Source organism: Prinia subflava, chromosome 17 (assembly GCF_021018805.1).
Source record: "Prinia subflava isolate CZ2003 ecotype Zambia chromosome 17, Cam_Psub_1.2, whole genome shotgun sequence".
NCBI lineage: Eukaryota > Metazoa > Chordata > Aves > Passeriformes > Cisticolidae > Prinia > Prinia subflava.
The window spans coordinates 15,830,822-15,854,731 of record NC_086263.1 but is presented as its reverse complement, the minus strand read 5'-3'; the positions used below and the strand labels follow the sequence as shown (position 1 = coordinate 15,854,731).

Here is a 23,910-nt window from a genome sequence, read left to right as displayed (position 1 = left end):
ACAGCTGTCTAAACAATACATGTCCTAATGCCTGAAAATCCAAACCCTTTTAAGCATTTAATTTACTTGATTCAGCCTTCACCTCATTGGTTTCATTTCTGGTTTCTCTGGCAGACACCCTTCTCTCTGTACAATCAAACTCCCATTCCCCACCTCCATCTGCTCAGAGCAGCCTCTGCAGGCCGGCCCTGCCCTCCCCAGCAGCCCCAGCAGGGCAGGGCTGGGCCGTACCTGGGGGCCAGTTAACACTGCTAGAGCCATTAGGCGATTTGGCACGGGGCCAGCCGTCCCCAATGGAGCCGGGAGGACTGGCTGGGGAATTACTGCTGTTCAGAAAGTCGTAAGGAACAAACGGAGAGTCTTCCAGCCTGAAACCACTTGAAATAGCACCTGAATAAAAAAAAAAAAAAAAGGCAGTCAAATATTTTTCACGACCGGTTTTATGCCCCTATATAAATATATATATATAAAATCATGCCCTTGTAAACCATTCATGACATATATAGCAGCACACTGTCCTCTTGTGATGCCAAGTTATATTGGAGATGGTACAGGAGTATATAACTCAAAATGAAATATGTCTGAGTAATTCAGGGGAAAACTGTAAGAACAATCTCCCATTAAATCCCTTCACTAAAACAGTACATATATTCAAAGTAACATGTATTCAACTGAAGTAAATTATGAATTTCAGAGGGTAAGAGCATTCTGTGGGACCCACTTGACTAGAGGGGTTCTGTGGTGGGAGAGCTCGTGAAAGAAACAACTACAACATGAGAAGGATCTTAGGCTACTGCAAAGCTCTGTAGATTCTAGTCCTATTCTCGGGAGGCAAAAAAAAATTAAAAATCCCTGAAGACAGAGCAAGGAATGGTTTAAAAGTTATCAGACAGCAAAGCCAGTTCTGCTAGAAATTCCTAGCTCTGGGCAGAAAACATCACCTGCAGGTAAAGCAACACCAGCACTGCCCATGGCAACAGTGGGCTGGACTCAGCAGGGCAGCTGCAGGCACCAGAGGCACCTCAGAGCAGCAAAGCAGCTGATGCACCTAAAAATACCCTGACAATCTGAGACTGAACAGTAACAGGAGACTGGGGACATTTATAACTATCTTTAGACACAGAATCTTGGGCTATAGACTCGAATTTTAACTGGATGAGATTTCAAGCAACTGAAACAGCTGAAATGTCATATGAATCTTGATTACTGGAATGAAACACGAAGCAACCAAGTTCACCTCCTCTAAAACTAAGGACAGCAATGGTTCCAAGTCCAGCCCTGCTAAGCTCTCCCCAATTTTAGAATGCAAACATAGACATAAACATTCATAACCAAAACCTGTCAGTAAAAATGTCAGCCATGCCCAGAATGTGGTAAATCCCCGAAAATCACCTTAGGACAGAAGGGTGGTGGGAGAGAAAACCTGAAAACCAAGCTTCTGGCTTAAAAATATACGAAGCATTCCACTGGAGATTAAGGTAAAGCTAGTAGCAACAGTCATACTTACAGAAAAGTCTGGTTAAAAAATGAATTCTGTAGAATGTTTGTGCTAATCTCATCACAAGATCATTCTGTGAGCACAGTCAGCAGAGCTGTGGCTGCTGTGGTAGACACACAGCCAGTTGGCCCAGACAGCACAATGCAAACTGTGACAGGCACAGTGACACAGGAGTGACAACACAGCCCAAACACTGCAAACCTGCACTGCAAACCTGCACCAGAACCCCCGGGCTGAGGCGCCCCCAGAGCTGCTCAAGGCCACGCTGAACATACCATGTTTGCTGGAGTTCTGATCTAAGGATGTGTTCATAGAAATGCTGTCGACTGTAGTCCATTTCCTCAGCCGAGATTGTGGCTCTTTAATACTGCTCATATCCAGGTTTACATTCAAGTTTGAGTTCATTCCTGAAAGCACACACAGCTTATGAGACACAGACTGAACTTCTCCTTCTGCTCATCACCTGCTGCCCCAGAAAGCACTGAAGAGCACATTACCATGGGTATGTCATGCTTCCAGGTCTGGTTCTGAGGAACATTCTAGCACTTAAACCAGGGAACTCTCTGCACACACAAGCTAAGCTGAGCAATGCAAAGCACTCCCAAGTTCTCAGCTCATGTCCTCATGCAAAAATGTCAGTGGAAGAAGACATTAGGAAGTTAAGAGAAACTGAAATGTAAACACCTAAAAGATGGGGCAAACAGAACTAGTCTTGACCTGCTGTAGCTGTGGTCTGTACTTCCAGATGTTTCTCTGCCAGAGAATGAAGACAATGCCAACCCAAATCACCTCAAACACCTGGAAGAACCAGCTCTTCTGGGTTTGGACAACGTGCCCACATTTTGGACCTTGGCATGCCTGCTGCCTTTCCAAGTCTGTCAGAATCCTGAATCCACAGCTCTGCCTGGGTACTTTTCCAGCCCTTCAGATCTATTTACTTTTCTGAAAACAAACCACTACAGTGGTTTAACTTGAGGCCAGAGAAATGCAGGGAGCTTCTCAAATATCTCCTAGAAACACCTTCCTTCAGCACTGGAAACAAAGGCTTCCCCTTGCTCCTAAGTGGACATTCACAGCCATACAGAAACTGGTTTATTTTTTGAGGGGTGTTTGTTTGATTTTCCTAAAGGCATGAGCAAGAGTTGGTGCCAGAAGTCTCCCCTTGAAAAGCCTCACAAAAAATGCTTGGAACAAGATGGAGTTTTAAGAAATATAACAACTACCAATAGCTCAAACAGAAAATAAGGGGAAGTCCAAGTGATCCTGTTTCTGACACCTCCCTCTGGCATTTTGCTGTTGTCAGAGCAGTAACTCCGCACCACAGTAACCTTCCCTCTACCTCTGGGGAAGCTGCAGAGACCAGACCTCTGAGAGAAGGGTTAAAACTAGCCCAGGCTGGCAGAGGGGCACATCTGTGAGCAGGCCAATGCCAGCCCCCAGCAGGCACAGCTCTGCCAGGGAGATGTGTGGGCTGAGTGATGGATACCAGTCCCTGGCCATAATCCATAATTTAAACACTCTTCCCAGAAATAATTTTTCATATCCTACTGTGGAAGACTTTTATATCAGTTGTATAATAGTATAATAGTTATACTATTAGTTATAGTATACTCAATATTAGTTATTAGTTATATCAGTTATACTCACTATTTGCCAGATAAATATTGTTGTTTTTATTAATAGAAGTACTTAATTCTATAATGAATATGACTGGTCAGGGAGTGAAAAGGATGCTCTGGCCCCCAATCTCTACTTTGGGTGAGTATCTAGTGAATGCTGACAAATTCCTTCCCCAGAATGGAAACAGGAGCTCCTTGCTTTCCTTGCTGGAAAAGGTCCTTTCCTGACACTGTCATGAGAACACAGAGAAAACAACAAACCTACAGGATTTTCCAGGTGGGCAAAGTGAGCTCACACAACTACACCACCACTGTGCACTGGGAGGTGACACCAGCTTTCCTCTGGACTCAATTCTTCACTATAGGGGCAAGAAATTCCAGGAATATCCTTTTCCTACCCTTAAGCCTTCATGTGAGAGCTATGGAGCAGTATACAATGATTATTCCAGCTCAAGGAATGAAACAGAGAGGAGCCTGATCTGGGCAGGATGCAATTCCTCAGTGCAGAGTTTGGCGAGGAAGTGAAATATGCCTTTCCTTAGAACTAACACAGGTCTCCAACAGCTAAGAAACTTCCTTTGTATGCCTTGCCCTTCGAATGAAAGCAGGATTGGACACTGATGCCAACCATCCCCAGCAGCTCTGAAGCAGCAGCCTGGACTTGGGGCTGGCACAAGCCACCCCCAGCGTGGCACTGTCCGGCCACTCTGCACAGGGACCTCACGTCCAGGACACATTTCCCTGCAGAGGCCAATGAGAATGCCAAGGCAGTCAGCCCAACAGAAATGACCCAATTAGAATAAAAAGGAAGAAAAACAAAAATGAAGGGGAGGAAGGAAATGGGGGTAAGGAGCAGAGGTAAATGGTAAACAGTTGTAGTAATACAGCATTAAAAAGGGACCTAAAGTAAGAAGAAAATATACAAGCCTGGAATTTCTGAAGTAGAAATTGGACAGAAGCCTGAAAATGTAGGGAGAAAGAAACAGGAGATGTTTGTATTTATAAATATTCAGACATTTTGCCTAATGGCACAACAATTCTTTACAAATGCAAAGCCAAAAGCTTTCTTTCCTGGACAAAACCATAACAGGCAAAGTGACAGTTTGTTCTGTCTTTGCAATTCCAGAGCCATCGAAAGCATTTTTGAAATCCCAAGAAATATGTCTACACCAATGGATTCTTTAAATGAATTCTACTTCTTAGTGTCCTTTAGCTCCAGGAATCAGGACTTTGTATCACCCTGAGGATCCAGGGGACAAAAGCAACACTTAAAGGAGCCTGTAATTCCTCAGGACTGTAAAGTATTCTGCACTGAGACAGGGACACTCACTGGGAATGAGTGTACTTGGGGAAAAGTTATCTGGTGAACACAGAGATACAGCTTCCAGTAAAGTGGGAAGTACTGACAGGGTTACAGCCATTTTCCAGGAGAGGCAAGGGGAAAAGCGGGGCTGTGTCACCCAGACTGCAGAGCTGACTGCAGGGCACCCACCTATGGGGAAGCTGCTGAATGCATTGATTGGTGACGGCCCTTTCTGCAGCTCAGGAGTAGCGTGGGGTATGACATTCTCAAGGAAGGACTTCATGGAGGGCTGATGGAGTGACTGCTGTTGAGAGGGTGGAGTTTGCTGCTTCATTAACAGGTTTGGATCGAGCTGACGGGACTGTTGCATCATCTGTTGCTGCATACTAAGAGATCGACCCTTGAAAAAACAGAGCAGTTACAACATCGATGAGCAAAAGCTTTTCCATGTTCTGAGAAAGAGAATGAAAGGCACCTTTGTACCCTGTGCATCCTGCAGAGCCAAACCCCAAACTCAGCCCCTCCTTCAGAGCCCGCCAAACTCCGTCCACCCCTGCACACCTCGGTACGAGGCACAGCAAGAAGTGCAGCTCAGGATGGAAAGCATTCCCAGGAGTTTGGGAAGTGGAAATGAAGGTGTTTCCTTACCTGCTGCTCCTGCTGCTGCCGACCCCCCGAAGGCACACTCCTCTGGGGCTGCGCCTTCTGCTGCTGAGCCAGCAGCCGCTGTGGGACACGGGCCAGGGGTCAGGACAGTGACACCAAACTCCCCTCCCTCACACACCACAGCCAGCAGGCAGCACGCCCAGCTTACCTGTAACTGGGAGATCTGGGAAAGCTGGTTTAACTGGGACAGTTGATTCAACATGGCTACCTGTTGTGGGCCAAAGAGTGGGCTCAGGCCACCGCTGTTTGGTGCATACTTCAGTAATGATACTGGAACCTGCAACACACCAGGGCCAAAGGGGATGGGTTAACTTAGTCCAGAATATGCAGAATACCATAATCTCTGCTCAGCAGATGCCTGGTTTCATCAAGCCAAATGTGTTCCCAAATAAACATCAGCAATGCCAATGAATAAGGAACAATTTTCTGAAGCAGCATTCAGATGGTTTATACACAGAGTGTTTTCTGTGTCACTTACCTGAGGGGATAGTAATGGAGGAGGCACTTGAGCACGTGGATTAGGCTGAGATGAATTAAGAGGTTGTGCTGGAGGCTGCTGCATGCTCCTGGGCTGTGCTGCTATATTCCCAACACCAAACACACTGGGATTGCCATTCTGGGGAAAGGACGGGCAGTCAGTGACAACAAACCTCCTCTGCTGCTTCTCCTACCCCACCCACTTCAATTACAAGTTAAACAGGTATCAATCACACAGGCAGCTACAACGTTACATCAAAAGGCATTAAATGCTGTCAAGTAACACGGCAAGGATACGCACAGAGCCTTACCTGTCTAACAGAATTCAAGCTTTGCATACCCAGCCCCGCTAGGGAGCCCAGGGCTTGGTTAGGTAGTGCATTATTTGAAGGGGGAAGCTTCACGTTTTGATTGGACATAAACTGCATGTTTTGGGACTCGTCTGCTACAATGCCATCCTGATGGGACAGACAAACCGAGGCGCAACACCCAGCCAGCAAGCAAGCAGAAGGGAGAAACCATTGCAGGAGCAGAAGGGAAGAGTCACAGGACAGTCCAGTACCAGCAGGAAACAGGCAGAAAACAAAAGAGATCAGGTTAGTGATTGGCACCACGAAGGGCTGCAGAAAGTGCTTAGTGCTATGTATCAGTGAGTTAAAAGAACAGATCTGTCTCCTGGATTAGCCAGCCAGCCCTCACCCCTGTGCCCCTGCAGAAAGCCCAGGAGCACACAGGTCCCTGCTGGAGCGTGGCAGGAGCTCTGCAGTGCCCAGGGACACCCCACTGACCTTATCGAAGTAAGGACCGCGATCCATGGAAGACTCTTTGGGAATTTGGGGACGAGAACCAGGGCCCTTGCCAACCACACGATTGTAATCTCCCACGCCCAGGCCGTGCTTGTCCATCTCCATCCGCTTGTCCTGCAGTAACCCTGGGGCAGAGGGAGGCAGCTGAACACCCCGGCCCTGCCCACAGCACCTGCCTCTGCTGGGGAGCTGAGCTGGCACTGCCCGGGGCAGGACACACAGAACAAACCCCACCTCAGCCTGGGCTGCTGGGCTGCACTGGAAAGGGAAAGGAAACCAAAGCACCAAAGGCTACGGACAGCTGAGACACGGAACCTGCACCAACAGACTGGGCAAGGCTTCGCACAAGTGCCACTCTCAGCTTTCTCTTAAAACCAAGAATGTATAACTGTTTAAACTTGCAGTAATTAAAGTATCAGGCTTGTCATTAATACTGAAATCTAAAACTCAAAGAACAAATCCTTTACCCAAAAGACTGTGAGCCCCAGAGTGAAAATACCCAATTTTGAAGCGGAATAAGGAGAGAGTAACCACACTAAAAACTCCAATGCTGCAATTAGTTTTAGTTAAACATTCTATCATCATAGTATAATGTTATTAATGTATTAAGAGTTATACTACCTTTCATTTACTAAAGAAATCCTAACAGTGAATGGAATTAAATAAACTATAACTGCTCTCAAGTAATTTTACACTCAGGTTTAAACATTTCCAAAATTATCGTTCAGTATTAATTTAGTTCTTAGAACTGAACACGTGTTTCCAAGAATGAACCCAATGAGGCAGTATGGGATTTGGCAAGTTTCTGTTTATACTCAGAAGAGGTGTCTGGAGGGCAAACAAGATATTTATATTACAAGAAACAAAACCACCACACCCTGAAAAAATCCTCTCGTGTCAGTTTAACATATATAAATATGAATGAGCTTAGTTTGATACATGGCCAATATTCCTATAGCAACCAGGTGATTCTGTGTGCAGCATTACTCACACACACAAATACTTTTCTCTACAAGGACATTACTTTTCCTTAGGGAAATACATACTTAACTATCTATAGCTACAGATACACTACACATCACTTAAAAAATGTAATTTACAGAAGGATATAAGATAAAAGAGAGTATGGAAAGAAAAGCAATAAAGCCCAGCTCGGTTCTACTGTTCTTACCTCCAGACATGTCCATCTTATTGCTCTGTATGGTTTCTTCTGGTGATTCTCTCTGGAGTTAAAATAAATCACAATTACTTATTAAGAATATTTTTAAGATAAAACAAAAAGATTCTTGCACTCTTACAATTCAAAACTGCAAGAAAGAAAAACCAAGACAATCAGATGCTATTTTAAAGCATTTCCTCCCTTCAGCTGCTATCCAGTCAAGAACAGGTTCCCCCACCAGAACTCCTCTGTAAATGCAGTAAAGCATCAGGCTATGGGATGAATACCTGGGTAGTAGTTACAAAACCACTTTTCATCAATAAAGAGGGTTTTTTTGTAATGAGAATGCACAGAAAAGCGATGAGTGACAAGAGAGACAAACACAAGTAAAAAGAAAAGCATGATGAAAATGAACACTTGGCAGTTGAGCATTTCAATGTCTGTGCATTGTAACAAGCCCTGTGGAAAGGCAGCAAAGCCAGACAGAGACAAATACTTACTGAAAAACTGAGATTTGTGAATTGCTTAATGAATGGATTGATCCATGTTTCATCTTGCTTATTTCCACCTTTCATCATTCCCTTAAAAACAGAAAGGAATCCCTGTGATACCCAGATCCTACTTTAATTACATGACAAGCATTAAGAATGAAAATTAAAGTGCACTGTGTAAGGGCAGCAATCCCTTCTGACTTAGCTTTCAGGAATGACAGCACACCTTGCCCCGAGCTGCTCCTCACCTTTGTGGGCATTTTCTTCATGTAGGGTGGCCAGTTTAACGATGGGTTAGCTTCTTGTGAGGAACTGCTGTTCCACATTCCAATCTCCACATCCTCCTCCTCCTCCCAGCTGGTCTGACGACTGCCACTCAATGGCATATCATCTCCACACCAACTATCTTGCATAGATTTAGGCCCTGGTGGTGAAAACAGCCCGGCAGTGAACATTGCAGTGGCAGCTTCACCAAACAGCTCGATGCCTACAGCAAGGCAAAACCCCCTGAAAACCACAAAGCTTCCCCAGAGGCCCTGACCCTTCTCAGAGCCCCTGAGAGCACTCACCAGGTTTGTTTGGAGGCTGCTGCCCAAGAGGAGCGTTTCCCCAGCCAGAGGTGCCTCCTGCCTCGCCCACAGGCTCTCCCCAGCTCGTACCAGTGTCCATGGGCTTACCCCACGCCGAGGTCCCGTTATCCACAGTAGTGGCTGGAGCAGAAGGCTCTCCCCAACCTTTGCAAAGCAAGGACAGTTATTGGCATCGTTTTGAACAGGATTTTAAAGCTACCTATACTCAAGTGCTTTGCCTTTTCTATACCCTTAACATACAATAAAAAGCATGTGAGCACATACTTCTATTTTGTGTGAGGGTCACTGTTACAACTGCAAGCTGTTCCATTAATAAAAGTAATCACAAAAATACAAATTTTGTATTTACAGAATTACATTCTGATAATACAAGTTTCTAAGATATTAAGCCAAGAACTGCTTGTTACATGTAAGTGACCCCACCTGGCACTTGAGAAAGAGACACAGCACAAAATACTTCCTATATTCCATTAAGTTCCTCTCCAAAATCGTTATTTACTGCTCATGAAGCTATAAGACCAGAAAGTCTGATACCAAATCCTTATAAACCCATCACTCTTCCTTCTGTCCTGCAGAAACTCAACATGTTTCTTTTGTTTTGGAAGGCTTATTGCCAAAATTAAATTTAAGCTGGTTTAGAATCATTTAGGAAAACATTTCAATCCTCAGACACTATTTTAAGTATTTTCTGTGTTCCCACTCCCCAGAACTGAAGCAGAGCTGTTTAGCCCTTATTACTGCAGTTATTTAAAACTAGAGCAGATCTCCCAAACTGTAAAAAACCACCAATGCTGTGACAATGGTGTTCATTTCTTTAATAAATAGAAACTGTACTTCATTGCCACTTTGCCCTTTCCACTTTGAAACAAAAACATTGTTCTAAGAAGCACGACTAAAAAAGTGCTTTATAATGGATAGAAAACACAAATTTGGGTAAAAGCCAGGCTTACCAGAACCCGAGCTGCTCTCCTTGCTAGACATGGCACTTGAAGACAGTAGCTGCGGATGTACCTGTGCTTGCTGGTCTGAACTGCTGCTACTGTTAGGGACATTTTTATTCCACATATTCACATTTTTGTAGTTGTATTTGCTTGGGTCACCCCAAGCAGAAGTTCCATCATCAATCTCCATCTTGCGGCGGATGGACTCGGGGGACGGCTCCTCCCAGCCCGTGGGCTCCTCCTCCTTGGCCGGGGCTGGCATCGGCCCCCCCAGCCAGCCGGACCCCGGGGGCTTGTTCGTGGCAGACGGGGCTCCCCAAGAGCCAACATCTTGTTTGTTCCACTCAGGAGAGTTGACTGGCTTTGCTGAGTCCCCCCACACTTGAGGCTGATTGGATTTCGGAGGGTCTCCCCAGCCCTGGTTCTGATTAGGCTTTGCAGGCTCATCCCATCCTGAAGAGCTGTTTGGGGTGGCGTTATTGCCTCCCCAAGTAACAGAATTTGATTTACCCGGCTCGTTCCAACCAGACACCGACCTGTCGCTGCTGCTGCCTCCGGAACTGGATTTCTTTGCCTCACCCCAGTGGTTACTTCTAGAGTTTTCACCCCAGCTATCACCAGCAGACACTGCCCAACCCTGGCTGGCCTTCTGTCCATCTCCCCATCCCTGCTTCATCTTCGGTGTGTCATTCCAGGATGACTTCTCCTCTTTGCCACTTCCCCACGATTGATTGCTCTTGACCATTACTGTAGCAGCAGAATCTTCTTCCCACCCCCCTTGGCTGTTTGACCCTTTGGAGTCTCCCCACCTTGTAGCAGACTTTGGATCTCCCCACCCCGATACAGATGAGGTATCGTTATTATTAGGGCTAGGTCTATCCACACACCCCCCTGAGCTGGAAGTCTGTGTCACAGAGCCCCCCCAGGCCTCTGTCCCATTGTCAGTTTTTCTTTCACCCCTCGGAGATGTTTCGGTATCCCAGGCAGTGTTCTGTTTGATTGGAGTCTGTCCCCAACCAGAGTTGGAAAGGACACGTGGATCTAAGTCAGTTCTGTTCACTATGCTTTGGAGTAGCGTGTGCTGGTCAACTTTCCTCCTCTCTCTGTTCTGGCCCTCGGCAGCCGCCCTGTCCTCGTGGCACCCGGTGCTCTCTGCGCTCCCCTCGCTGTCCCCTGTACCTGTTTTGGCCCACGTGCTGTTCTGCTCAGCCAGCTGGGAGGCAGCAGAACTCTGGCTGTTGACATCATCCTCCTCAGTAGACTTCCACCCATTTGTAAACTTCCTGCTGTTTCCGCTCATACCCTCATTGGAATGCTGATTGCCGGGCAGTTTGCTCCATTCCCCGTTGGAAATGTTGGTGCCAGTGCTTTGTGCAGGGCTGCCCCATCCTCTTCTGCTCCCGCCAGCACTCGCACCGTTCCCGTTTCCCCACGGCACGTTCTGGGAGCCGACTGTCCCTGCCTCCCACACCCCTGCGCCTTTATTCCCGTTGATTTGAAAGTTAGTGCTGCCGGGCCCGCTGCCGCCCGGCTGCATTAGAGTTGCATTCACAGTGTCACCATTAGCTTGGCTGTTTGGGCCTGGACATTTGTCTCCAGAGTAACCAGAGCCATAGGCACCCCAGGTAGTACCGTACGAGCCGCCAGTCTTGGCCTCACCGTTGCTCAGGTGGGCGATGGAGGTGCCGTTTGCCACTGCAGAGGCCTGAATCTGAGAATGATTCATTGTGCTCACGCGCCAGGCCCCGGGCCCCGCCGTGCTGGGCAGTTCGCTCATCTGCACCGAACCAGCAGAGTTTGGTAAACTAGAGGTCATAAAGTTAGTAGTGTTATTTGGTCCATTCATTTCAGTGTTAAGGTTTTGAGGTTGCCCACTGAATGAAACATTCCTTGTACCATTTACTTCAGAATCACAACTTTCCTGAAGGCTTCCCCAGGAACCGTGGGCTGAGCCACCCACTTTGGAGTTAATACTCTGGCTGTTGGCCATCTGACCTATGGTACTGCACTGAATGCTTGTGCCAGGACTCCCGCTCCCCACGGGCCCTTTCAGGGCATGTCCACTGTTCTCCAACACGGACCAGGCACCATGGTTGCCATTTGAATTCAAAGTGCTTGGATTTAACCCTCCATTTGATGAAGAGTTTATGGTGCCCCAAGCATTCATTCTATTGTTGCTACTTTCAGATTTGCTGTCAGGAGCATCCACAGAAACTTGACATGTGCTTATTATGGACCCGTGGGATAACCCCCAGGGCCCATTAATACTTCCATTGCCCACATTATTGCTGTTGCTACCGACCACAAACTTATTCTGCGCCCCGTGTCCGATGCCATTGCGAATGCCATCGCCCTCTGCGCCCGCGCTCCCTGAAGCCATGATAACGAGGTTCCGCTCCGAGCCGGAGCTGGAGGCAGAGTCAGTGTCCATACATTCTGAAGTCAGCTCTGGGTCACTGCCAGTGATTGATGGCCATGCTTCTTTGTCAGAGCCGTCTACGATAACTTTATCCCAGTTTGTGCTGGAGTCACTATTTGAAGAGACTGGTCCCCAGTGAGAATTTTCATAATGGGATCCTAGACCACTGTGGTTCAGATCTAAAATGAAGAAGGAAAGCCCAAGAGCATTATGATGAGTTTAGTATTATTACTTCATTAAGCAGAAAAGGAAAAAAAAAGTATAAAGATATTAAGCCAGCAATTATTTTGCTTATTATTTTGCTTCTGTTAAAACTGCAGTCATGGAAAGTGACAGAGCAAGCTCTAAGTACAGCTGCCCAAAGGCTGCCACACACAACCCAGAACACCTCCCAGCACGCAGAGCTGTTCTCACAAAAACCTCAGAAAACCTTAAACTCCTAAAGCTTTTTTCTTCCAGAGAAACATTTTTTAAAGTATACTCTGTATCACCATATACAAAGTATTTTCTAAAACACATATACATATTAAACCCCACAATACTAAATAAAACCCCAAAACACACTGAAGGGCAGAAATTCCAAGAGGACATGGCCCTGCCCAGCAGTACAGCTGCTGTGTGACAGCAGCCACAGAACACACACCTTCCATCCCTGTTACAGACGCTGTGTAAGAGTCTCCAGGGCAAGTTACTCAAGGTATTTCCTTTTATACAACAACAGCTTGGCACAAAAAGCACAAGATCCATCTGAAATTCTGCTTTCAGAACGCACAGATGCACAAGTCTATTTTTAATTAATTTTTAATTGATATCAATATTACTCATCCTACAGTGAAAGAGAATTGAGTCCAAGACCCTGGCTCCCAGAGCTGGAGCAGCTCAGAGCAGGGATCGCCCACTGCTCCTCAGCACTCAGCTGAGCCTCACCTGGTGAATCAACGTGAGAAACAAGGATGGGGCTCAGCAGTTTGGAACACAGGAGAGGGAAAGGCCTGTGGCAGGCAGACAGAGCACTGTGACAGTGTCTGGCACTCCACAGTCCTGGAGAGCCACCACCATCCCTGGGAGAACGGGGATCCAGCTGAGCATAGCCCAGAACCACCGACTCATGCGGCAGGACAAGAGCACTGTCTTGTCTGAGCAGTGTCCAACAAACTTCAAGGTTTCAACTCTCACCCTGGTATTTTAAAAAGGACATTTAACCTGTCCTAAGGGACTGGTCAAAGAGCTGTGTGCACTCTTGGGAGTGAGAGAACCAACGGCACAGAACAAGATCCTGATCACACAAACATCATCCCATAACAGCATCCCTTTTAAAAGCAACACAAAGGCACACAGATGGCAACCAGCCTGAATTCAGCACAGAGATACAGCTTAGGACTACAAGTCAGGAGGAAATGGTAACACAAACTCTAATGTGCACAGCAGCACAATACATAAAGCAAGCCTGTATTTATTAAAATTCTGTTACCCTAATTTAGCTGTGATGCAGTCTGTGCAGAGCCAATCCACCAACAGCATGCAGTGATTAATTTCCACTCGGCTGATTTTCTCCCATTACACACAAAACTACTTAGACCAACAGTCTTTCTCCTGGACAGAAATGTAGTGATGTCTAGAATGAGCCACTGCTCAGGAACACTCCTACCTGAACCTCCCCAACTCATGAACCTCAGAGACTCAGAATACAAACACTGAACAAGCAGATATTAGCTCTGACTTTTTGTATCTGGCAGAGACTGCAAAACACCCTCAAAACTGAAAAATGACATGTGGCAACACACTGCATTTGGAGCACAGCACAAGGAGCCAGAACAGCCTACTCTTGCTTTCCTTCCCAAAACTATTTAAAGTTGCAACTGAACTTTTGCTGCTTAAATCCTTGACAAAAAAGCATTTACAAACCACGAGTTTCTTAAAATTCTGTAATCTGCTAAGATTGCTTTAATTAAATTTTAATTTAACGCTTTCCAGCTATGAGTTATCCTGCAGGAAACATTTGCAAAAAACTGTATGTATTTAAAAAAGCAGTTTGTCATCACATGGGCTAAAATAAACAGGATTGAGAAGCGTAAATTAAGAAATACCTGAATCTTGCACCCTCTGCCTCCTTTTCCTGCTCCAGCAGGCACCCCCAGACTGTCAATACCATACCTTGCCAATCACTGCACCTTTGGGTCTTGTGAACAAATGCATTTTAGTAAATACAGTCCTGAGCTTTTAGCAAACAATCAAGATGTGATTTCTTCCACAGTGTGACACATCTCTGATAGGATGCACAAGCTTGCACAGATTGTTCAATACAATAAAGAGGCAAGTCAGCAAGGAAGCATAAATGTAAAAAAAACCCAGTATTTTAATGCTAAGGTAACAAAAACTCTTAGTATGAATTCTGACTTAATTAGAAAATTAAAAATGTGAAACCAAATTAATATGCAATGGCACAGAGAAAGTATACTGCAATCATTCACACACCCATGCCAATGAAAAGCATAAGCCAATGAATAAAATAATAATTAAAAAATCAGACAAAACCGTGTGAAACATGTAACTACCACGAACACATAGTGCAAAAGCAGGTGAGATGGAAGTAGCTAACCTGACTGGTTAGGGGAGTGGCTCACCAAGTCCCGAATGGGAGGCATGCCTACAAAAAAAAGCAAGAAAATCACAGAAGTGTTACTTCAGCAAATGAGAGAACAGTCCCCAAAGCACTCACTGCTGTAAACCCAGTCCTTAGACCTCTTTTCAGGACAGGTTTCTCTGAGCCAGCTCAGTCTCACTGTCTGCTCTGAATCACGTTCCCCACACAGGGAGCACAACAAACTCAGCCTGGGGATGTGAGAATTAGCAATTCTGCTGCTTTTATGACACGTTTCCACTACAACCTGTTACACATTTGGCATTTAATGAGCCAATTTAACATGTCCTTAAAAGCTTGTTTATACAAAAGAGGAAGAATTTATAGTCAGTGAAACCAAACCAGTTCATTTCAGACTGTACTAAGAAGCTGAGCGGTCAGCCCTGAAACTTCAGCAAGTTCCTCTCCCCTCTGAACAGCACATTTGCTCCACCTCCAAATCAGAACTCTGCTGCCTGACTGAGCAAACAGCAACATCTGAGTACGGCCCAACGCTGATTTAACCTAAGCACGTGCATAACAATCCATCATTCGCCCTCTTTCACATCCTCCTCCTGCCCTGTGCCACACAGGCTCTGTGCAGAATCAAACCTCATCTTTCAAACTCACAAATTTTACAGCTGGAGACTGTAACTGCTGAACTGAATGCGACGTTCCCCAAATGAATCCAACCTTCATGACTACTAACTGCAAATCCCCTCTTCCCTGACTCCTCCAGCAGCTGAGAACCACCCCCAGGTCACAGGAGGGACCTTCTGTTCCCAAAGGCTCAGGATGGGACACAGCTTTGTGGCTCTGCTGTGAGATGCACCAGGATAAAGGCAGACAGGAGAAATCCAAACTGGAGCCCTGCCAGGAGCCCAGTGGTGCTCTCCTGTTCTGCTCTGGCCACAGTTGTAAGCAATTACTGCTGGAAATCCTTCAGTTCATGATATAAATCATTCCATCGTGGGACAACCTGGTTATTCCAAGGGGTTCCAGAGCAAACACCAGGGCAGCAATCAACCCCTCCTTTCATGTGAAGCTTGCACATGGGGCATGTCAGTGAGGACAACTAAACTGCAATGAAAGTGTCCTGATAAAGAGCTACTCAGGGAGATTTCTTAAAATAACCATCTTGGCACTGGCCTGGATCTGTTCCAGAAGCACTACAAGACATGAGCTTAATTTATGCGTCTTTACTAAAACAATATGCCAAATGTCCTAAAAACAGCAGGAAAAAGCCCAGCCCACAGGCCTGTCCCTTCTTCAGCTTTACTTCTAGACAAAGCACGTTGAGTTTCCAAACAGGAGACAACTGTTCACACAAAACACAAGTAAAGAGATGGGGTTTAGACCACTGCTATAATTAAAAAAATTCTTCAATACCAATGACTTAAAATCTTACTGTGTCCAGGGCAGTTAAAGACTTGAAATTCAGCAGTATCTGCCTGCACTACCTGGCTTTTACAGAGCACCTACCAAGCCATTCCAACCACAGCTGGAACTGGGGAGAGAACCTTCCAGGAATTACACACAAACCCACAGCCATTCCCAATGCCAGCAATTCTGACTTCAACCCTTGAAGCCACAGTTTTTCTTTTAGCCCTAAAATACAGATCAATCCCAGTAGCCACTGATTTAATTCAGTGTCCATGGATATCCTGTCTATGGAGGTGACCTACAGATGTGTCAAATTTCATGAGATTTTTGATTCCAGCTGTAAAAAGGAGAGTATCTGGGGAGGCTGAAAGAGGAAGTAGGGAGAGTGAGTGAAACTGAGACAGGCAAATGATAAAACAGCATTTCCTTTCAGATACAAAGGTGTCAGAAGACGTTGGGTCCTGCTGGACGGGGCCTCCTCCACCTCACCAGCAACACGTCAGACCAGAGCTCGAAATGGGGCAGAAATCCAGCACAGAAGATTTATCTGCCTTTCCATTATCATCTTGTCTTGTTTAGGAAAGAACAGGACAACACATCCAAACCAGCTGTTTTTCCTGGTGATTCTAGGGAGAGAGACCTTGCAGGCTCACACAGGGCACCAGAAAAGGAAAGGGCAGGCTCAGCTGCAGCTCTGAGCTCTCCCGGGACACACGGAATGCCAGGAGCAGAGCTCTGGCAGGCACAGAGCTCTGACAGGAGCTACAGAGCACAGGCATTTCCCTAAGGGGGCAAATGATCCGGCCAACCCTTCTCTCCCGAAGGATCCAGACCCTCCCTGGCTCCACTCACACCATCCAGACAATCAGGGTGTTACTCAGAGCACAGAACTGCCCCGGACACCCGAGAGCTCTGGGACACGCTGGCAGTGCCCAGCCCGAGGGTGTCCAGCCACACCAGCACAAAATCAAGGAAAACTGAGCAAACCTGGGAAAAATGCAGTACACAAATGGGAATCCAGGTCATTAAATACTGGGCTGGTGTTCACAGAAGAAATACAACAGAGAAGAGTACACAAACCCTCTGGATACAACTGGGAGACTTACTAGGCTGTAAAAGCAGTAATACTTCTTCAATTACTTATGTGTCAATTTTTATTTAAATCATCACTCTTATTAAATCACCACTCTATTTAAATCACCTTGCTACACAACCAGTAGAAGACACATGCTGCAGGAAAGTTTCATCTTAATGAAAGGTAACTTTAAACACCACTATGGACAGGAACAACATCATACAGGCAAAGCAAAGAAAATATGCTACTTAAAAATTACCTATTGCAATAGTAAAGAGTTCTATAAATATGTTACAGAAATAATACTGGAAAGTAATATGGGAAACACTCCCCAAGGACTCACGGATCAACTGCTTCCAGTGCTTTGTTTGCTTTCATTTTAAATCCTGCTTCTTCAAGATGCAGTAATCAGAACAGCTCAAAATTTAACTCAAACTGGAAATACCAAGGCTATTTTCAGGGTTTTATTCTTTCTTTCTTTCTTTCGCTAAAGGGGCTGAGAGTCACACTCTTTGTAGTCTATAAAACAGTAATTTTGAGAAACACTGGGAATTCAGTAAAGTCACAGAAGAAACTATTAGTGGGAAAAAGTTACATCATCACTGCTATGTGCACACCAAAATATAAATACAAGTATAAAAACAAGAAAGTATTAAGCATTGGCATGCATTAATTCCAAATCCCTTTGAAAAGCTAGATCCCTCACAGAAAGTTACTTTTTCCCATACAAAAATAAATTACATTAATGCCCTATAAAATTAACTGAACTGCATATCAGCACATGTAACGGGCAAGTTCAGCTGACTTAAAAGGCTGTTTGAAGGTGCATAACAAGCCAAAATAACAAAAGATGAATGAACTTGAACTGCAGTAAAGGTAAAAGTGGATCCATTCTGTAATACAACCAAGCTTCAGGTGAAAAAACTGAGAAAAACTCTGACCTGACAATAAAAGACAATTCTCATATCCTGAACAAGCTGTACCATGGCTGGATCTCCAGGTATGAAGTTAAAAATGAAAGCCAAGCCTCAAGATGCTGTTCAGAATCACATAAAGAAATGTGCTGAAGGGGCTTTGAACACCACTCAGTTCCCCTGCCGTGGCAGGGACACCTCCCACTGTCCCAGGCAGCCCTGCAGGAGGGCTCTCACCTGAGTGGGACAGAATTCCCCTGTCCTGCTGCCCAGGCTGTGGGATCAGCCCATCTCTGGGGCAGACCCTAAAGACCCTTCCTTATGGGATGTGTCTACCAAAACTGGACAAAACAACCAAGGAGCTTTGTGCCATGCCCATGCTTGGACCAGTGCTGAGGACTGACAATGTGCAAAGACTGGAAACGTGCAGCACAGCAGAGGCCAGGAATCCACCCTGGAATCCCCACTGCTGCAACCCTGCCCTGTGCCACTCACTGCTGCCAACAACAAGCCACTGAGACAAGGGCTGAAGCTGCAGTGGGGACCCTGCCCAGAGAGGCCAGAACCATCCTGCAACTTCACTGTCAACCTCTGACACAGGAAAGGAAGTTTAAATAACGCTGGCTGAAATATTCTCCTGGTAACTGAATTTAAGCGACTCGATTTCAGCTAGAGGAGAACAAGGTACCTGCCCTCACCTGGCTGTTTTTTGCTGCTGTTGGGCACTTCTCCGTTGGTCACGGGCTGGTTATTGGTGCCAGTGCTGCCTCCTGACTGGCCGTTCAACACCTTGGGCGCGGATCCCAGGTTTGCAGCTATCCCAGGTAACTGCTGCCCCCGTTTCAGAAGCTGTTTCTGTTCCTGGTGTCGGAATCGCGGTGGTACTTCCCGAGGAGGGTATCGAGGCAAGGGCTGCTGCTGGCTGCTGGCTGGGGCCCGCTTGGCATTATTAGTAGTGCTGGTTCCTGTGGAAGTGCCGCTGGAGGTGACAGGCTGGGGCTGGCTTGCACTTGTCTTGGTTTGTTCTGGCACTACCCCCACCCCCAGGAAAAAGAAAGTGGGACAAAGTTACTCACGTGAACAGCAACTTTAAAAATTGAAGACTAAGTCAATATTATTAGAGGTGTTTATATATGAAGTAGTGGCAGCATTTCTTCTGATTCAAGCTGTAACTCATCCCTGAGAAAAAGCTCTGTTATCCCTCAATCACACATTTTCATGGCACAGATCTGGAAGCAGAATATGCCTTACTATCACTCCTGTCCAAGTTATCTCAGTTACAGTGTGCTACTGCTAACCAGCTTTCTACAGCCTTTTGCCAACAAATCAGCACTGTGCAGTTTATTTTGACATTTAACCTTTTTTTAGAAAATGTTTAAGTATTAAAAAATTAAGTTTCCCATTTAAGTATTACATGTAGAAAACTGCTCTGGCCTGGCCCAAAAAGAACAAGGGGAAAACAGGACCTACAGGCCGTGTGGCTAAGGATTCCCTGCTTCAACGAGCCCATCATCCAAAGGGAAAGTTAAAGTTATTCCCAGCTTTAATGAGCCCATCATCCAAAGGGAAAGTTATTCCTGCCCTCCAGTGCCTGCTGCCAGCAGGGCTGGCTGCCAGCACAGGAACGCTGCACGCAGCCCGGCAGGACACTGCTGGCACTGGGGAAATGCCAAATGGGCAACTGCAGCTCCAAATTATCTCAGTCCCGACAGCACGGCCCCAGCAAGGCCAGGGGAAGGTCAGATCACAGGCAGAGGTGACAGGGGACACACCAAACCCCCCAGCCCCAGTGCACCCAGGACAGGGAGGCACTCGGGGCACCAGGCAGGGAGGGACTCTCAGCTCCTGCTCGGGGACTCTGCCACCTCCCAGCTCCAGGGGAGCTCTGCCCCTCCCTCACAGTATGGATATGTTAATGTGCTCTCCAAATTCCTCAGATGAGATATCCATAAAGTGTCCCAATATTTATTGTGCAACTTCCCAAGACAGCTCAGTACTCGACCATGACCTCCCTCAGGACCAGGAATAATGTTACTACACAACGGAGCATGTAGTTTTCAGGGGCTTTTAAAATCTTTTAAATATGTTTAAAGACTATTTTATCATTCACTTTCAGGAACTGAGTCATGGGAATACAACAAAAAATAAAAACAAACTCAAGCTTTTGTTTAAGGAATCAATTTGAATGTTGTCAGTGCTACTTATAATTTCTGTTTATTTTTACTTTACATATTCTAAAGAACATGAAATAGAAGCCTTTAGAATAAAAAAATCACTGAAAAATCAGCATCTGAGTTATGTTTTAATGGCATATTGCATTTTAGCTGCTTAAGAGAAGCAGAAAAGAAAAGCTCTGGAGACCTCCTTGTTTGACAGACAGGAGGGCAGAGGTGTCAGGGTGAGGACACCCAACTTCAGCTGCCCCTCCCAGGGCCCCCAGCTCCCTCTCGGGCACAGCAGGGACCCAGCTGTCCCAGCTGACAGGAGAGGGACAGAACTACGGAGAGGAAGGGCCAGGACACAACTCCATTTATTGTATAGAGTACAGGGAACAGAAGGTATTGAAAAGCTATTAGATAAACTGGGAAGTTGATAAAGATCACAACCACCACTTCAGATTTCCTCAATTTAAGCTGTTCCCTATATTAAGGGAAGGCAACTGATTCCTTGCAAAATATTTTGATGCACATAATGAGACAACAAATTGTGATTCTGACTTCTGGTTCAAAACCATTATTCAAAACCAGAAGCCATTATTTCCTATTTCCACAAACAGGAAATAATAACAAACAAATCTATTTCATTTGGTGTTTCTCAAATTTCTTGCATTATAAATAAAGTAACTGAGAGTGACTAAGCTTTGAAGGGGGGAGAGGTGCTATTTAAGCAAATTGCTGAGAATTTGTTGACAATTTAATGTGGAAGGACTTTGTGCTTTTCTGTAGTCCAGGTACTGCGACAAGCTCTGAAATGAGAACACATTTGTGCACACTCCACAGCCTGTGCAGCCAGTTCCAAAGCACACGTTCTGGTGCTCTCCTGTGTCCCCTGCCCAGCTGAGTCCAAGAGTGCCCTGCAGAGCCTGGAGCTGAGCTGAGAGGGGCACCCAGAACCCTCCCTGCAGCCATCAGAGCAGTGCAGGGGCCACAGCCCCACGCAGGGACACGCACACTGCCTCAGCCTCTGGCACACGCTGTGCCAGCTCTTCCTCTTCCACTGCCACCTTTAGCAGAAAGCACAAACACACCTCGCTTGAAGAGATTTTAATCCGACACCAGCACCCGCTAACACGGTCACTGATTCTCCCTTCCACTCCTGCACCACTGCTCCTCTGGGCTAAAGTGAAATAATTTCCTTCCGACATTCCCTGGACACCCAGACAGAGCTGCCAACAGCATGCCCAGGGCAGCCCTAACACTTTACTTTCCTAATTAAAGCTACTTAAAGACCCAGTGTGTTAGAACAGACCCCAGTGGACCTACAGGAGCTCGAATCACTTCTGACTATCAAGGAGTGAACAAATAAACAAGGTACTCGCTGCCCAGCCAGCCCCAAGGCACAGCACTTCTCTAACAGCTTAAGAATATTATATTTCACATATATTCTAAGCATTTGTTTCCTTAGCAAATATAGCAATTCTACCTACTATGATATCAGCAAACTGTATAACACATTTGCCAGGTCCCAGGGCTAGGCTATAGACTATGCAAAGCTCGCAATTATATGCTAATTTTCCACTGAAATTATCCAAAGTGCAACAGAATTCCCTTGCCTTTGCTTCCCTCAGAACCACAGAGTAAGTTTTAAGCTATAAAATTCACCCTGTACAACATTTTCTGCTTCACAACTTCTCGGAAGGCTAAAATAACACATTAATATTCCAACATGGCTACTAGGAATTCCAGTACCCTTAAATCGTTATTTTAATTTGTTAATTTGCTCTAAACAAGTTGCTTGTTAATAAAAGTTTATTAAATAAAAGCTACACACCAATATTTTATTTTGAATTGTATTAAGGCAGAAAGACAATATTAACAGACGTACAGCTTATCACAGCTAATTGACTAGCAACAGCAAGTTTACAGAAACTAGTATTAAAAATGACAGATTTTCGTAAAGAACAAACCTGCTGCAAACCCTCAGAGCAGGGGATGGTGGAGTTACAGTTTACAGAGAGATTCCAAAGAAAGACGCTTCCAACTTGTGTTGCTCTCCCACTCTGCAGATTTCATTAGAAAATGGAGGAGAAGCATGGTGTCATTTTACTGCTCCTGGAGCTGCTGCCAGCTCCTCCTGGAGCAGGGGCCCGGCCACTCGCGCTCCCCCTCCAATAAAAAATGGCAGCTGCTTGAGTAACTTTAATGCAGATGGAAAGCAGTTTCTCCCTCGCAGCGGAGCAGCGCAGGGAGCTCCAGGGCTCGGCGGACCCGCACAAAGAGCAGCGCCGGGCTGGCCGGGCCGCGCTCCCCGCCGGGGCCGGGGCGGGCATGGCCGGGGCGGGCAGGGCCGGGGGCGCACACCAACCCCGCGCTCTCGGGATCACACACGGAAGATGCAGTGCTAGAATTTTCGTGGTGGAAAAATGGCCGCAGCTGTGAGCTGCTCTGGAAAATATCTCCGTGTTTGCCAAGGCTTTAACCCCTGCAGGCCCGCACGGAGGCGAGCGCGCCCTGCCCGCGGGGCGCAGCCCCGTCCCCGCGCCCTGCCCGCCGCCCCCAGGCTCGGGAGACAGCGGGAGAGCTTCTCCAACCGCGAAAAGCACGGCCAGGCAAGCGAGAACCCCGACAAAGCCCGGGTTTGTGCAGCCGGGCCATTCCGCTTCGCGGAGAAGAACAAGCATAAGAAGTTTCCAAGGTGGGAAATATGAGTCAAAGATTTCAATTCCACACCCAGCTATTTTTAGAGCACTTTCCGTTTCAGTGGGCAATGCAGTTTGCTCTGCTCTGCAGTGAAAGTGGCGCTCTCTCGCTGCTCCCTGAGCCCCCCCAGCTCCGGGAGGTCTCACCAGTGACTGCACATCGAGACACTCAGCTGTGTGCCAGGGGCAAGCCAGCCCCACCGAGCCCCCACCCTGCAGAGCCCTGCAGAGCCAGCCCAGCCTTCCTCCCCAAGAGCTTCCCTTCAGTGTGGGTCCATCGGCACTGCCATCAGCAGAGCTCTGCTTCGGAGGAAATTCGGGATAAATGGATTGACTCGTCTGTCTCTGACAGCACTGACTTCAAACACAGCAAAAGGACATACTTTGCCATGCTAGAAGGAACATCACAATGGACGATTCTAAAGTACTTCCAACAAATAGGAACTCCAACTATACTTATTTTTTCCTAAAATACCCGGTACAAGAGCACTGGGAAGGCACATGATGTGCCAGCTGCTGCACAAACAGATAAACTTTCCACTTAGCAACTAACTCATAGACCCGCCTCTGACGCTCCCACCCACCTCTTCCCTCCTTTAACAAAACCAGCTGGATCTAACCCGGAGGGCAGAATCCCTGAAATCCACAGCGATGCCGTAGGTGCAGTTTTAACTGCAATACTATGGGATTAAAATGCTGCTGGTACCAGAAACATTGTTACATTAAACACTGTTAGCATCTTTTTCATTACTTTCATCCCCAACTCTGACAGGAAAACCCCCAGCTCCACGAATTTCCTTGGAAGGCTCTTGTCACTTTACATGAACACTGGGAGCTGCTTCAGCTGGTACAACAGCATTTCCTCCTTAGCTAAAACAACAGGTTGGAGCTGTCCAAACTACACTCAAAACCAAGAAATACCCTCCCTTCCCACCCCCAGCACTTAACCAGCTTATTTTCTGAAAGAGGCACATAATTCTGAATTATTTAGAGATCCTATACTCTTGTATTTTATCTTCAGCTCATGCACAGAATAAATTATTTAAGACATTAACGTGATGGAAACTTGGAAACTAATGAAACATTAATTT

General features: G+C 46.2%; 1 protein-coding gene across 6 annotated transcripts in view; it reads right to left on the bottom strand.

Moving 5' to 3' along the window:
- Positions 1–23,910, bottom strand: part of TNRC6A (trinucleotide repeat containing adaptor 6A) — a 40,459-nt gene that overhangs the window by 5,027 nt on the left and 11,522 nt on the right. For 4 of the 6 annotated variants that reach the window (XM_063414722.1, XM_063414723.1, XM_063414720.1 and 1 more), the window contains 14 exons: positions 18,660–18,992; positions 14,569–14,616; positions 9,560–12,148; positions 8,589–8,753; positions 8,268–8,443; positions 8,029–8,109; positions 7,541–7,592; positions 6,352–6,494; positions 5,565–5,702; positions 5,235–5,363; positions 5,069–5,146; positions 4,610–4,820; positions 1,774–1,905; positions 232–390 (listed from right to left, as the gene is read on the bottom strand). In XM_063414722.1, coding sequence (XP_063270792.1) covers positions 232–390; positions 1,774–1,905; positions 4,610–4,820; positions 5,069–5,146; positions 5,235–5,363; positions 5,565–5,702; positions 6,352–6,494; positions 7,541–7,592; positions 8,029–8,109; positions 8,268–8,443; positions 8,589–8,753; positions 9,560–12,148; positions 14,569–14,616; positions 18,660–18,992 — 4,434 coding nt within the window. The remainder of the gene's footprint in view (positions 1–231; positions 391–1,773; positions 1,906–4,609; positions 4,821–5,068; positions 5,147–5,234; positions 5,364–5,564; positions 5,703–6,351; positions 6,495–7,540; positions 7,593–8,028; positions 8,110–8,267; positions 8,444–8,588; positions 8,754–9,559; positions 12,149–14,568; positions 14,617–18,659; positions 18,993–23,910) is intronic. The other 2 variants (XM_063414724.1, XM_063414725.1) reach the window with 1 other exon arrangement.